Source organism: Lucilia cuprina, chromosome 2 (assembly GCF_022045245.1).
Source record: "Lucilia cuprina isolate Lc7/37 chromosome 2, ASM2204524v1, whole genome shotgun sequence".
In the NCBI taxonomy this organism is placed as follows: domain Eukaryota; kingdom Metazoa; phylum Arthropoda; class Insecta; order Diptera; family Calliphoridae; genus Lucilia; species Lucilia cuprina.
In genome coordinates, this window is record NC_060950.1 from 49033489 (window position 1) to 49047464 (window position 13976).

Consider the following 13976-nt stretch of genomic DNA (forward strand, 5'->3'; position numbering starts at 1 on the left):
GTTTAAGGTTTACTATCACATTCCTTAAAATTTGGATAAATTACATTTATTTAAATAAATTTAACTTAAAAAAAAGAAACATTAAATTACTTCACAAAAATATAATTTTTTTTCTTTATTTCATATTTGACCATATTTTACGAAACACAAAAATTAGAACGGAATGGTCTTTTTGCTTAAAATTGTTTTAAGGGGTTACTATCAACCGAAAGGATATATTTTTGACCCATTTGGCTCACAATTTTGGGGCATTTGTACTATCTTTTCATATAATATCATTATATAATTTCATAATAATTAAATTTGATATATTATGTAGAGAGTTATAAGGTTTACTATCACATTCCTTAAAATTTGGATAAATTACATTTATTTAAATAAATTTAACTTAAAAAAAAAAAAACATAAAATTACTTCACAAAAATATAATTTTTTTTCTTTATTTCATATTTGACCATATTTTACGAAACACAAAAATTAGAATCGAATGGTCTTTTTGCTTAAATTGTTTTAAGGGGTTACTATCAACCGAAAGGATATATTTTTGGCCCATTTGGCTCACAATTTTGGGGCACTTGTACTATCTTTTTATATAATATTATTAAAATGACGATTTTTGACCATATTTGCCATTTTTTTCTCTCTTGCCAGAGATAAAACCGTTCTTCTGTTTCTAATTGAATTATCTGAATCTTAAGTCCCTTTTCGTACCACTAGGATCGATATTTTCCGACAAAATTGTCTAGTATATATTATTGTAGATATTAGCACTAATATATTTTAAATTTGCAAGACATCGTAGCGGTATACAACTCCAAAACATGCCTTAACAAAACGTCATCCTATACAGTAGATTTTAGTTTTTACTACTCATAACATTCACGATTATGTTGACCATTACAACAATACTGTCCAAAATTTTGGGTTTATTTTGATAATAGTAGATAATATTTTAACAGATATCAATATTTTTGAGTTAGACCACAATGAAATGATGACGTTCAGCCTAGAGGCCATTGGTTATATAAAGAATGATTACACTATATTGAATGACGTTTCTTCGAGGCATGCTTTGGAGTTGTACACTTTCACAATATGTATATTGAAAACTTAAAACAGACAGCTAAAACAATATCTAGACAAATTAATTTATTAATTTTGCATACAAAATATGTTATTAAATTTCGTTTCTTTTCATATTATACCTAAATTCGAATACATGGATTTTTCAGTATTGATAAAGTACGGACGTTTTGTTTTTAGTTTTACAAATTATTTTTGAAACAATACGACGGCATCCTACTTTATTTAATGATGTCAAGTAACTAAATGCATTATTTTTTGCGCTTGTTGAGTTTTTTTGTTTATTGTAAAAAAACTGTTTTTTGTCATTTTCAAACAACTCACGCATGTATACAAATATTAATGTGTGTGATGAGGACTTGACATATTTAAGTATTTGGCATTTTTATTTCTCACCATTCACTTTATACAAATATGGGGACTTTTTGTGAACATTGGAACTAGTAAATTACTGTTTCTAAAGGACTCACTTGGGTATAAATTTGCTAGTATAAGTCTAGAACTAATGGTAGTAGTAAATTTTCAAACACAATCAATGTTAATTAGTGTTGGGAAGTAGCACTAGTAAAATACAAGTTTGGTACTACAGTACTTTTAGTTTATAGACATATAAGTTATAGTCACATTACTGATATATTCAATTTTATTAGTTTTCAAAGTTTCACATATTTAAAAGAAAAATTATATTAAAATAATTCAGAATATAGTCACAATCGAAAAAATATTAAAAAAATTTTCAACTGAAAAAATTTTCCAAATCATTATCTTTTGAAATCACAAACAAAAAAATAAGAAAATAATTAGTCACCCACATTTTAATGAAATAACAACAGCGAACGTAAACGAATACGAAAAGATCTGTAATAATTGAAACAATTATTTGCAATTTATAAAAATTTATATTTTGCAATGATTTCTGTTTTAGAAATGATTCTGTAGATTTTTTAAATGCTTGCAATAAGTAAAACAGATAGTTCCTTAAGCAAGCCATACACGATACAACCGCTGATACAATGCACATTGGGGTCTCCTTTAAGTAAACTTGGCATAAAGTAAATATTTAGAAATAAGTTTTTTGATAAAAATTTAATATGCCTGGAAAGCTAAGACTTTATTCTATATAACGCTATCATTAGTTTTCCCATTTTTATTGTATAGGCCTTTAGATGATGCAGCAAAGTTTATGTTTTTATATATATTTTTCAAGAAATTTTTTATTTAATTTAATAACATAACATTTTTTGTACGAATCCACCATTTAATAAAAAAATTCTTAAAATTTTCTTTTTCGATACCAAATATACCATTGTTATGTATGAAAAGGTGTTATTTTAAATCATCTTTACAGCCAGAGACTTAATTATTAATGACTTCTTATAAAATGCAATTTTTTATAGATATTTATGTTTTTTTCAATTTTTTAAAGTACAATTTGGCCACTGATGGCCTCTAAGCGACCATATGCTAAAAATACTCTGAAATCTTCTCAATGACACCAAAATAAAAATGTTTGCCTCTTTTTGCCTCTACGGCATTTACTATCTCTCTTTTCTAACATTTCATGCTATGAAAATATTTATATTTTATTTAAAATCTAATTATTGAATGCGAAATGAATTGATTTAAATAATAAGTAAAAAAGTAAAATGCATTACTGGTCTTACATTCCTGTAGATAAGTTTTGCAAAATTATTAGACGGAATCTATTTGTACGGAAAAATCCGTGATAAGAAGAGTAACTCTCATGAGGGTTTGGAATCACTTTAAAAGTTTTTAAAGACTAGTACACTAGAACTAGTATGTAAACCACATATTATCATGTTAGCGATTTTTAGTGACAAAATAAAGAAAATAAAACTACTCGTCGTATAAAACTATTAAAAAAAAAAAAAAAAGAGAACAGAATTCCCGTAAATGCAGCCGAATACAAAATATGAAAGATATTTTCAATTTTTTATTAATTAATACGGATCCCTTTATAACTGTAAAAAGAACTTTCCCTAAAAAAATCCAGAAATCTTCCAGAAGATGTATTAAATTTAGTCTTTCGCGAAATAATTAGGATATTTATAAATGTAATAAAAATATTTCTTATATAAAATTTTGGAAAATTTTGTTTTAAAAATTATGCAAAAAATTGCATTAAGTGCAACTTTTTCTTTTTTTAATTCGTATCTAGAGGACTTCCTCTATCTATCGATACCCATAATTTATAGCAAAACATTGTAGTTTAGTTAATGCCAAGTTTTGTTTAGGGAGACCCCACTGTGCAATGTGAAAAGGTTGGTTACGAAATTGCAAAGTGTGTAAAATTGCTTTAAAAAGTTGTGAATTGGATGTACGAAAGATCAAAATGTTCTGATATTTTTGCAAGTTCTACAAACGAGTCGCAACATAAAAATGCTTGTCGTACAACATTATTCTATTTTACTCTTCATTTTGTGTTGACCGTAGAGCAAGAAACATCGTGTGTGCGTAAAAAAATAAAAATTAAGCTGAAATGCGTGTTTTATATAAAAAAGAAAAAGTTTACAATTAAATTGCAATTACATGCTACCACCCTCATTAAATTAAGTTGTATTAAGAGATTGTTTTTAAAATTGTACAATCACATTTGTGTGCAATGTGATTGTAATAAAATGTGTTTGAAAGGTCGAATCGTGTATTCATTGCATAAAAAATATGTTTATGTAGAATTTAGTTGCTATACTGGTATTTTTAAGCAAGTCATGTACGTTAAAGTCATTTTATGAGATCTTTTTATCGATTATTGTACGATCCTAATAATATTTTACAAAAACATTTTCTGAAGGGAACTTTATATTTTGGTAGGTTAAATCGTAGACAGATATTGATAATTTTTAATAACAAACAAAAAAATATTTGTTTAAAATTTCAACTTTCTAGCTCCTCCTATCGTGTTTTCAACAAATGATGGACCCAATATTTCGATGTGTTACAAACGCCATTACAAATACAATACAATCTTATTTGATGGTGGATATAAAACATGTAAAGTAGTTGATGAAATGCACACATATTTCTCTACTTAAGTTAAGCATCTTTACACAAGTGTAAATATAAATTCGAATTTAACTAGTAAAGATGCAAACCAAATTCTTTAACATAGCTTTTTTGAAGTTAACAGTGCACTGTTAACCAATTAACAGTCAAAATGCACTAATTTAAAAAAAAATCATATATCCAGTATTTCTAAAATATTTTTAGAATAAAAATATATAAAGAAAATTTACTATATGGTATTAAAAATGGTGTCACCAGAAAGTTCAATAGAGGACATCTGGGACTGCCATATATCGTGGTATCCTTTAATTCCATAATGACCACCAATCTGCTCTAGAATTTCATAGCCACTTTTCAGTGATTCTAAGATTATTTGGGATAAACTAGCAATGAAGAACTATCAAGGACATCTGAAACTTCTGATTCTATATATAGTGGTATACCAGACCCTTCTTAAAATTTCATAATGACCACAAATCCTCTCCAGAATTTCTTGACCAATTTTCAGGGCCACTTTTCAGGGATTCTAAGATTATTAGCGATACATCAGTAACAGAGAACTATCAAGAACGTCTGGGACTACCGATTCCATATATCGTGGTATCCCAGCCCCTCCTTAAAATTTCATAATGACCACAAATCCTCTTTAGAAGTTTCTGGTCACAAATCATTTTTAATACCAATAGAGTAAATTTTTCTTTTTTCTTTATATTTTTTTACTCTGAAAATATTTCAGAAATACTGGATATATGATTTTTTTTTAAGAAATTAGAGCATTTTTACAGTAAATTAGTTAATAGTGCACTGTTAACTGCAAAAATAGCTATGTTAAAGAATTTGGTTTGCGTCTTTACTAGTTAAATACGAATTTATTTTCACACTCTTACTTATAAGTGCATTAATGTACGCAATACCGTTTTTACCCATATCTTAAGATTTTGGAGGTGTTTGGAAATTTTGTTTATATTTTTTTAATTATTAGAGTAAAATCTTTTATTCGTTCGAATAATCGAATAATTTCTAAAATTTCGTCCACTACTTGAATATAAAAAAATATTGTTCGTTTTTATTCGAATAATTTTAACACGTATAATCGACAACTCTAGTATCGGTTCTTTTGGAATTCATTGTTTGATTACATACTTAGTACTATAATATCATCTATGGATATAAAACAATAGGGTGATTTTCGAAAAAGCACCTTTTTTGGATTTTAGGACAATTTATTATTTAAGTAAACTTTATTCTAAAAGGACCTTTAAGAATAAACTTGAGCTCCCTTCCTTTTTCTGTTTTCACTATACACTCCTTCTGTATGTGATAAGATCGTTATGATATGAACAAAAAATAAATCTTAATAAATTAATATATTCTGAGTTATATATAAAACTGAAAGATTAGTAATTTAAATTAGATTTTTTTAAATAAAATTATTATTTTTTCGGATTTGATGTAGTACACATCCTCCTATCAACCTAACCTAAGTACTTTGAGATCCAAAAAAGTACTCTCTGAAATATTTTTGATACTGAAACAAAATCTCTTTTTCCATCCCTGACTAGAATTTTACGTTTGTGCAAGCATGTTGTGTAGTGTATGAGGGTGTTTCGTGTTTGTACAAATGCTTGCGGTTTGCTTGTACAAAAATTAAAAAATTTTGATTTTTACACAAACATATTGAATTTTTGTCAAACTGTTTGTATTGTTTATATTGAAAAATAACATTTTTTTTTACAAAATTTCTATTAAAAACAATTACATCTATATCTTTGCAAGTCCACAAAAACGTGAACAAATCAGTGTTTGTACGGGCAATGTTTGTGTAGTGTATGTTGGAATAAAAAAATATGTTTGTCAATCCGCTTGTGAAGTCTATTTGTGTTTAAGTATGAACTATTTAATGAGCGGATATTTTTCTTTAAGTGTATTACATTGTAATACACTACCTTTAGTTTACATCTTTGATGGAAAACTATGATAAAACTAACCAGTAAACCGCTAACGGAATTTAAATATTGTTTGCCACCAATAGAAAGTTAGTTTAAGTTTTTTTTTCAATCGTTTTTTGGAAGCCGACATTTGCATTTCTGCAAAGAGCTCTTTATCCTTTTTTTTATTTACTAAGGTAACTTAATAAAGTTGAGATTTATTCTCCATTTTTTAATTTAAAATATAAATCTTTGTCTTTTTTATTTCTTTTTTTGTTTATTTGGTTTGAACCCTGTCGGATTTGACGCCGAAAAATAGTTCCTTCGGACCGGATAAAAATTACTAAGATTTATATTGCCAATTTAAAGGAAGTCTCCTTGACAAGGAATACTTTGGAAAACAAGGTTAGTAAATTGATTTTAAAAGTGGTAGTGTTTTTGCAAAAAAGAAAAAGAATTAAACATACATAAGAGTGTATAAACGTATGTAAAAGAAAACAACAAGTTGGGTTTTTGTTTTTTTGATTGACATTTGCAAGGGAATTTTATTACTGTGAATCAATTCTTATTGTGAATTAATTTTGTCAAAGTTATAAAATACAACTCTTAGTCAAACAGTGTTTATACAGTACCCTTTTGACATTTCATGATCAATACCTTTTTTATCAAGGCTGTGTTTGTTTTTATGGACGGACAGCCATAATTAAAGAAAATAAAATTTAAGAAATTTGCGTGCTAATAAAAGAAGAATAAATAAAGTAAATAAACATAATAAAATTAAGTATTGGAAAAGGGAAATAATATAAAAGAAAATTGTAAATTTGTTAATAAAAGTGTAGTGGTGTTTTTTTAAATAAAAGTGACGGCAACTGTTAGTATAATATTATACTGTGTCATAACATAAGTGAAGAGTATTTTTAAAATTTAAATTTTATTAATTATTCAATTGTTTTTATTTATTATTGATTTGTTTTTATTTTATTTTTTTTCAACTTTTTTTATTTCTCGCAAATTTATTTTGGTAATTTGTTTGTTTATCGGAATTTTGTCTTTGTGATTTAGTGCTTCTTTTTCATCTTTTGCAATTGCAACAAAGTCACCCTACGGTCGGTCAAATTGACTTAATACAGTATTTTTGGAAAATTACTAATAGAATAGTGCTTTTTCTATCTTTGAAATTTATAATTCCCATTTTAAAGTTTAATTGATATTTTTTGATAATGCCTTTGACTTCGCTAGAACAATTCACTCGCGATGCGGACATGGTCGTCAAATTTGAGTTTAATTTTAATGAACTTCGCGGGGAAAATCGACACGTATATTATTTTAAAATCCTACAAAGTGAATTGAAAAAGTGAAAAAAGCTTTTGATAAGTGTATGGATGATCTTCAATCATCTGATGACGCTGAGCCTGGTGATATACAAGCAGTCGAAAGTAAATATCACGTTACCATGGACGTGTATGCCCGTTGTTCGGAATTAATCGATTTTAAGATTGTCGAACTTGAGGCTAAATCAAAACCTAAGGCGGATAATAATTTGATTTTCGACAATATTTGTCATAATTTACCTCTCCCACCTTGTGACACTGACATGTTTAGTGGGGATTATCTTTCCTGGCCTACGTTTAGTGACCTCTTTACCGCGTTATATATCAATAACAAACGACTTAGTAATATAGAACGTTTATGTTGTTTGGTAAAAAGGACTGATAAGGAGGCAAAAGAAATTGTATCGAAATATCCGTTGACTAATTAAGGTTTTGATATCGCGTGGAAGAACTTAAGGGACATGTATGAGAATCAATTGAAGAAACTGTTTAGTTTGGAAACGATTGTAACGGAAACTAGCTCATCTTTAAAGACTTTACAACGCGGAATTAATGGTTTTCTAAGGGCAATGTCTATTTATGAAATTCCCACCGAGAATTGGGATCCGATTATAGTTTTCATTTGTATTCAAAGACTGCCTTCTCAGACAGTGACTCTTTGGGAACAGACCGTTAAGGATAAAACTGCATTATCTTTATGGAATGATTTGGATATGTTTTTGACTGAGCGAATTCAAACTCTGGACTGCATTCGCGACCTTACGAGTTCCGGTACTGACATAAAAGGGACAGAACGGAAAGTAAAGACTCACGTTTCTAATACAAGTTCTTTGAGTGCTTGTATTCTATGTCACAAACCGGGTCATTTACTACGTTTTTGCCGTCAGTTTAAGAAAATGACATTTTCTGAAAGGTATAATACAGTGAAGAAACACCATTGCTGTGTAAATTGTTTCGCGCCTACCCATGAGGTTAAAGACTGTAAGAGCGAACATAGTTGTTCCATATGTAAGAAAAGACACCATACATTGCTTCACCGAGAGAAGCCTGTTGGTAACTCTCAATCGTCTTCAGCTCATAGTCAAAATGTTGCACCCATTGTCAATTCGTCTGACTCAAATTCGCAAGAGCCATCTACTTCGACCGTAACCTTGGCTAATTTGAATCGTCAAGTCTTCCATATTTCATAGAATTCGTCTGTGTTATTGGGAACGGCTATGGTTTCGATTCTTTATAATGATACGACGCATCCAGCGAGAGCCTTAATTGACCCAGCATCGGAAGCTTCTTTCATTTCGAAACATTTGCGTAATGAATTGCGACTTCCGTCATATTCTACGAATGTAACGATTTCCGGAGTTCATAAAGAAGCTTCTACTACTTCGAAGAAATGCTGTGTTTTTCGAATCTGTTCCCCATTGGACAGAGGTTTTGTTTTGGAAACTTCGGCTTTTGTTTTACCTTCTATATCAGGTAATTTACCGTCCTTTAGTTGTCCTTCGGATATAAAAGGTGAATTACCCAACATAAGATTAGCGGATAGAAATTTTTATAAAAGTAGGGCAGTAGATTTGTTATTAGGCGCTGATTTATACCCACGTATAGTGTTGGGTGAGGTTCGGTCGAACATAGTTGGGAGTTTAATGGCTCAGAGGACAGTATTTGGTTGGGCCCTGACAGGACCCATCGATATTTCGCCTAAAAATTCTATCAGCGTTTTTACTACCTTTATCAGCTATGCGGAGGAAGAAAACTTAAATGAAAATCTTTTAAAGTTCTGGGAGCTAGAAGAGCCACCTAAGCGAAAGAACTTGTCGCCTTCCGATAGGAGATGTGAGGAAATATATAAGAATACCTCTAAACGGGATTCGAAAGAAAGATATGTAGTTTCACTACCCTTTAAACCCGAATTTCCTCAGGAAATTAATTTAAGAATTTCGAAAACAGGTGTTCTGAAGCAGTTTGTCAAAATTGAAACGTCTCTTATGCGTAAACCAGATGTGAGGAGAATGTACGATGAGGTGCTGAAGGAGTATCTGGAACTGGATCATATGAGGCCAATAAAAGCTGGAGATCTGGCCGTTACACACTCGTGCTATTTACCTCATCTTCCAGTATTGAAACCTGAGAGTAAAACTACTAAGCTTAGGGTTGTGTTTAATGCTTCAAATAGGACATCCAGTTGCTTGAATGACTGTTTGTTTGTAGGGCCCACATTGCAGGCAGATTTGGTCATTTTGATATTGAGATGGCGATTTTTGAAATTTGTATTTAATTGCGATATTTCGAAAATGTATAGACAAATTCGAGTACAATCATCTCATACACCATTCCAGCGAATTCTTTATAGAAGTTCTGCTGAAGAAGATATAATAGATTACGAACTGCAGACAGTTACCTTTGGCGTAAATTGCGCCCCATATTTAGCAATTAGAACTTTGCTACAATTGGCAGATGACTGTGAGCAGAACTTCCCATAGGCTTCGCAGATTTTAAGGGAAGGAATGTATGTCGATGATGTATTGACTGAAGCTCATGACTTTTCTAGTGCGTTGTTAGCTAGAGACCAATTGATCACGGCTTTGTCGTCTGCTGGTTTCGAATTAAGAAAATGGAATTCGAATGATAAGTCAATCTTCAAAGGTTTGCCAACTGATCATTTAGTTGACGCCAACATTTATGGAGGCTAGTAATTCGAAAACGTTAGGCATATATTGGAATGCGCAGATAGACTCTTTTTATTTTAGGGTATGTCCTTTAGCAGCGAAATCTTATACGAAAAGAGAGGTATTATCGACTATTGCCAAGTTTTTTGATCCAGTAGGTTGGTTAAGTCCAGTCGTTATCATAGCCAAGATAATTATACAACGCATCTGGCTTGACGGAATTGGATGGGATGACGTTCTACCAACCTCGACTAGGGAAGAGTGGTTGAAATTTGTAAAGTTCTTTGACCAAGTTAATCTTTTCAAGATTCCAAGATGGGTTAATTATTCAAATGATTCGGCTGCAGAAATTCATATATTCTCTGATTCCTTCGAAAGGGCTTACGCTGGAGTAATATATATTCGTATAGAGTCACCATGTGGCGAAATTAGTACTAATTTATTATCCCCCAAGACTAAGGTAGCCCCATTGAAATCTATTTCATTACCTCGCCTTGAATTGTGTGGAGCAGTTTTAGCGACGGAATTGTTTAAGAATATTGTTAGTGACATTCATATTCCCATTAAACGCCTATATTGTTGGACAGACTCAACAATAGTATTGCCATGGTTAGGAAACCCCCCTTGTACGTGGACCACGTTTGTTGCCAATAGAGTTTGTCGAATCCAGGAAACCACTGGTAATCATAACTGGTTCATAACTGGTTCATAACGTGAAGTTCGTTCGGAAGATAATCCTTAGGTAGTAGAGGTCTTACATTGTCTCAAAGCAAATTGTGGTGGCATGGTCCATCGTGGTTAAGTCAGGATAAATCCAAATGGGAATCACGTAGCTTGAATGATATGCATACTGATCTGGTGAAAATGAAAGTTACTTTCTTTACCCAACATCAAGACGTCTTGGAAAGGTTCTCATCGCTTACTAGAGCTTTACGCGTTATAGCTACATAATGAGATTTTTCAACTCGTGTCAGCCTGCACAAAAAGGGCAATTTAATTACGAAACAAGACAAATTTCATGTAGTGAGCTCAAAATGGTGAAACTTCGTTTAGTTATTGTTGCTCAGAAGGCTTTTTATGCCGAAGAATATGGTTGTCTCTTGGAAAAGAAACCCCTACCATCAAAGAGTTCATTGATTCCATTAAATCCATTCCTCGATGAAAAGAAAGTGATACGATTAAATGGTAGATTAGTCAAATCACCTTAATTATCTTATCACCTTAATTATCTATAGTGAATGTTTACAATGGTACTGAAGGTCACGTTCGCGTCGTCGACGTTCGGACGTCGAATGGAACTTTTAATAGACCAATAACCAAACTTGTTGTTTTACCAAATTAATACCTCCCATTTTATGTCAATTTCTTTCTACTAACTTTTCTTTTTCCTAGAATAATGGACTCTGTTAGACAGCTCAACGATTTGTTGGAAGATGAACTTCTTAATGAAGATCCAAAGGATGTTGCCAACTCATCTTTTCTAAATGTTGATGCACTAAAGGAAGCAGTGCAAAATTTGATCGGTCCAAAACCTTCGGAGTCCAATATTTCAACGGTAACCTTACCGCTAGTAGTGGATGAAGTTGCAACCATGGAGATTGCTGAAGTGCCATCCATAGTTCCACCGCCCACTATAACAACAAATAAAGTGGAAGCTTCGGGCTCGAATCCGGTCATTCATCAAACACGCTAGAAATGTCCGATATGCAGGAATAAGAATCACACCTTGAGATTCTGTCGGAAGTTTGAGAAATTGAATTTGGAAAATAGATTCCGTAAAGTGGCGTTATATAAAATTTGTTATAGATGTTTGTCTAGTGGCCATATTAGTAAAAACTGCAAAAGTGGGGGTTCCTGCAAGTATTGCAAAGAAACCCACCATTTCCTTCTGTATCCTAAGGCCAAGGCTACGAAGCCTAGAGAACATCAGGCCACTTCGTTTGTTAATATACAAATGCGACAAGCCGTAGCTCTTTCCCCAACACCGCAGACACCTCTTTAATAAGCGGATATTTTTCTTTAAGTGTATTACATTGTAATACACTTTAATGGAAAACTATGATAAAACTAACGAGTAAACCGCTAACGGAATTTAAATATAGTTTGCCACCAATAGAAAGTTAGTTTAAGTTTTTTTTTTAAATAGTCTTTTGGAAGCCGACATTTCTGCAAAGAGCTCTTTATTCTTTTTTTGATTTACTATGGTAACTTAATAAAGTTGAGATTTATTGTCTATTTTCGAAATCAATTGAGAATTCTTAAAAACTCTCCCTCTCTCACTAGAGATTAATAAATTTGAATTTAAGTGTTGTTTTTGTCCATTAATGATGGTGAACTTATTGAAGTAAGACAAAAATATTGTTCAAAACTTAGTATTTTAGAAATTTTACTATTAAACGTTATATTTGATTTTTTTATTATTGAAAATGTTTGGGGCATACATAGGCCAGACAGTGTGATACAAAGGAAACTTAAATTGAAGTATTAGAAAAGCTTGGCACGAATTTTTTTTTTTTTTAATCAATTGAGAATTCTTAAAAACTCTCCCTCTCTCACTAAAGAGTAATAAATTTGAATTTAAGTGTTGTTTTTGAAGTAAGTATGTTCAAAACATAATATTTTAGAAATAGGTTATTAAATATTGAACTAATTTTTATCATTCTATTGATATTGATGCCAATCATTTAGAATTTACAATTTTAAAATTATAGTTACTTTTTTTGCTAAAAAATTATTGAATGAAAAGAACACACTGAATCTATTTATGTGAGTGGCAGTTAATATAGAGATAGATATTTAGGTTTACCAAGACTTCTTGTGTGATAAGAAGTTAAAATATAATTATTAAGTACACTGCGTTTTTTGTGATTACCTTTAAACTGTCCTGAAAACTTGAAGCTTGATACTGAGCATATTTCGCAATAGTTGTGTGCGATCTATGAGAAATGCATGCCCAAACACGTTTGGCTTGTGTTGTGTCCCAATTTTCATCAGGAGGTTGATGAACTTGAGTTCTTACTTCAACACTGTGATCTGGATTAGCTTCGACTAACGTTTTTGTTGAAAACAGTCCTAAGTCCAATTTTAAAGCGCCAGCAAGTCCACGAACAACAGCGATTGGATGTTTTAAGCAAAATTCCTGAAGCTGTGGGCTGAATGCATGTTTTTTATTCTCCAGATGTACAGAGGGTGTTGGAGGTAATAATTGTTCTCGTGTAAGACGTTGTGGTGGACAGTCTGGTGGAGAAGGGAGAGGAGCGTTTATATTAAGAATTGAACACTTAGGCGGTGGATCATCAAGAGATAATTTTTTTACAGATGTCAGTATTTGGTTTGAATCCATTTGAATATGAAATTCAGAGTCTTCAAAGCATTCATCGTCAACATTTACTTCATTTGCTGTAACTTCTGAAGTGTAACTTTCACGTTTTGTTGAGAGCGTTCCATTATCACTACTCAGTTTATTTGCGGTATTTGTAAATGTTAAGATGCTATTAGTATCTCGATCATCTTCCCTGTTGATAATATTTTCGCTTCTTAGAGATTTTAAAATATCATCTGTAAAGGTCGAAGCTATATCTTTCTCAGATAATATATCCTGAAGTTCTTGATCGCTGACACCTAAAAAATATACATATTATTGTTTATTAATTATATTTCATAACTATAATAATGTGCATCGCCCGAGTTTCCTCGAAAAGTTAAGAAAATATTTATATGCTCCTTATTCGATTTTAAGGGAATCTAGCTGGTCCGTCTGTGAGTCTAGTCAGCGTCAAAAAGTCCATGAGCAACAGAGCCGGCATCTGTCAATTGTTTATGTTTGACATAACTTGTGGAGACAATAGAAGAATGTGTTTTTTTTCTAAAGAAAAATGAACAATCAGTCAAACATAAATTTCAATGATATTGTTTTGTATATGTAAGCATAGAAGATATCAATA

At 31.2% G+C, this 13976-nt stretch overlaps 1 protein-coding gene across 2 annotated transcripts in view; it reads right to left on the reverse strand.

Moving 5' to 3' along the window:
- Positions 1-13976, reverse strand: part of LOC111684696 (lysine-specific demethylase 6A) — a 255112-nt gene that overhangs the window by 78662 nt on the left and 162474 nt on the right. For both annotated transcript variants that reach the window (XM_046945140.1, XM_046945141.1), the window contains one exon: positions 12905-13653. In XM_046945140.1, coding sequence (XP_046801096.1) covers positions 12905-13653 — 749 coding nt within the window. The remainder of the gene's footprint in view (positions 1-12904; positions 13654-13976) is intronic.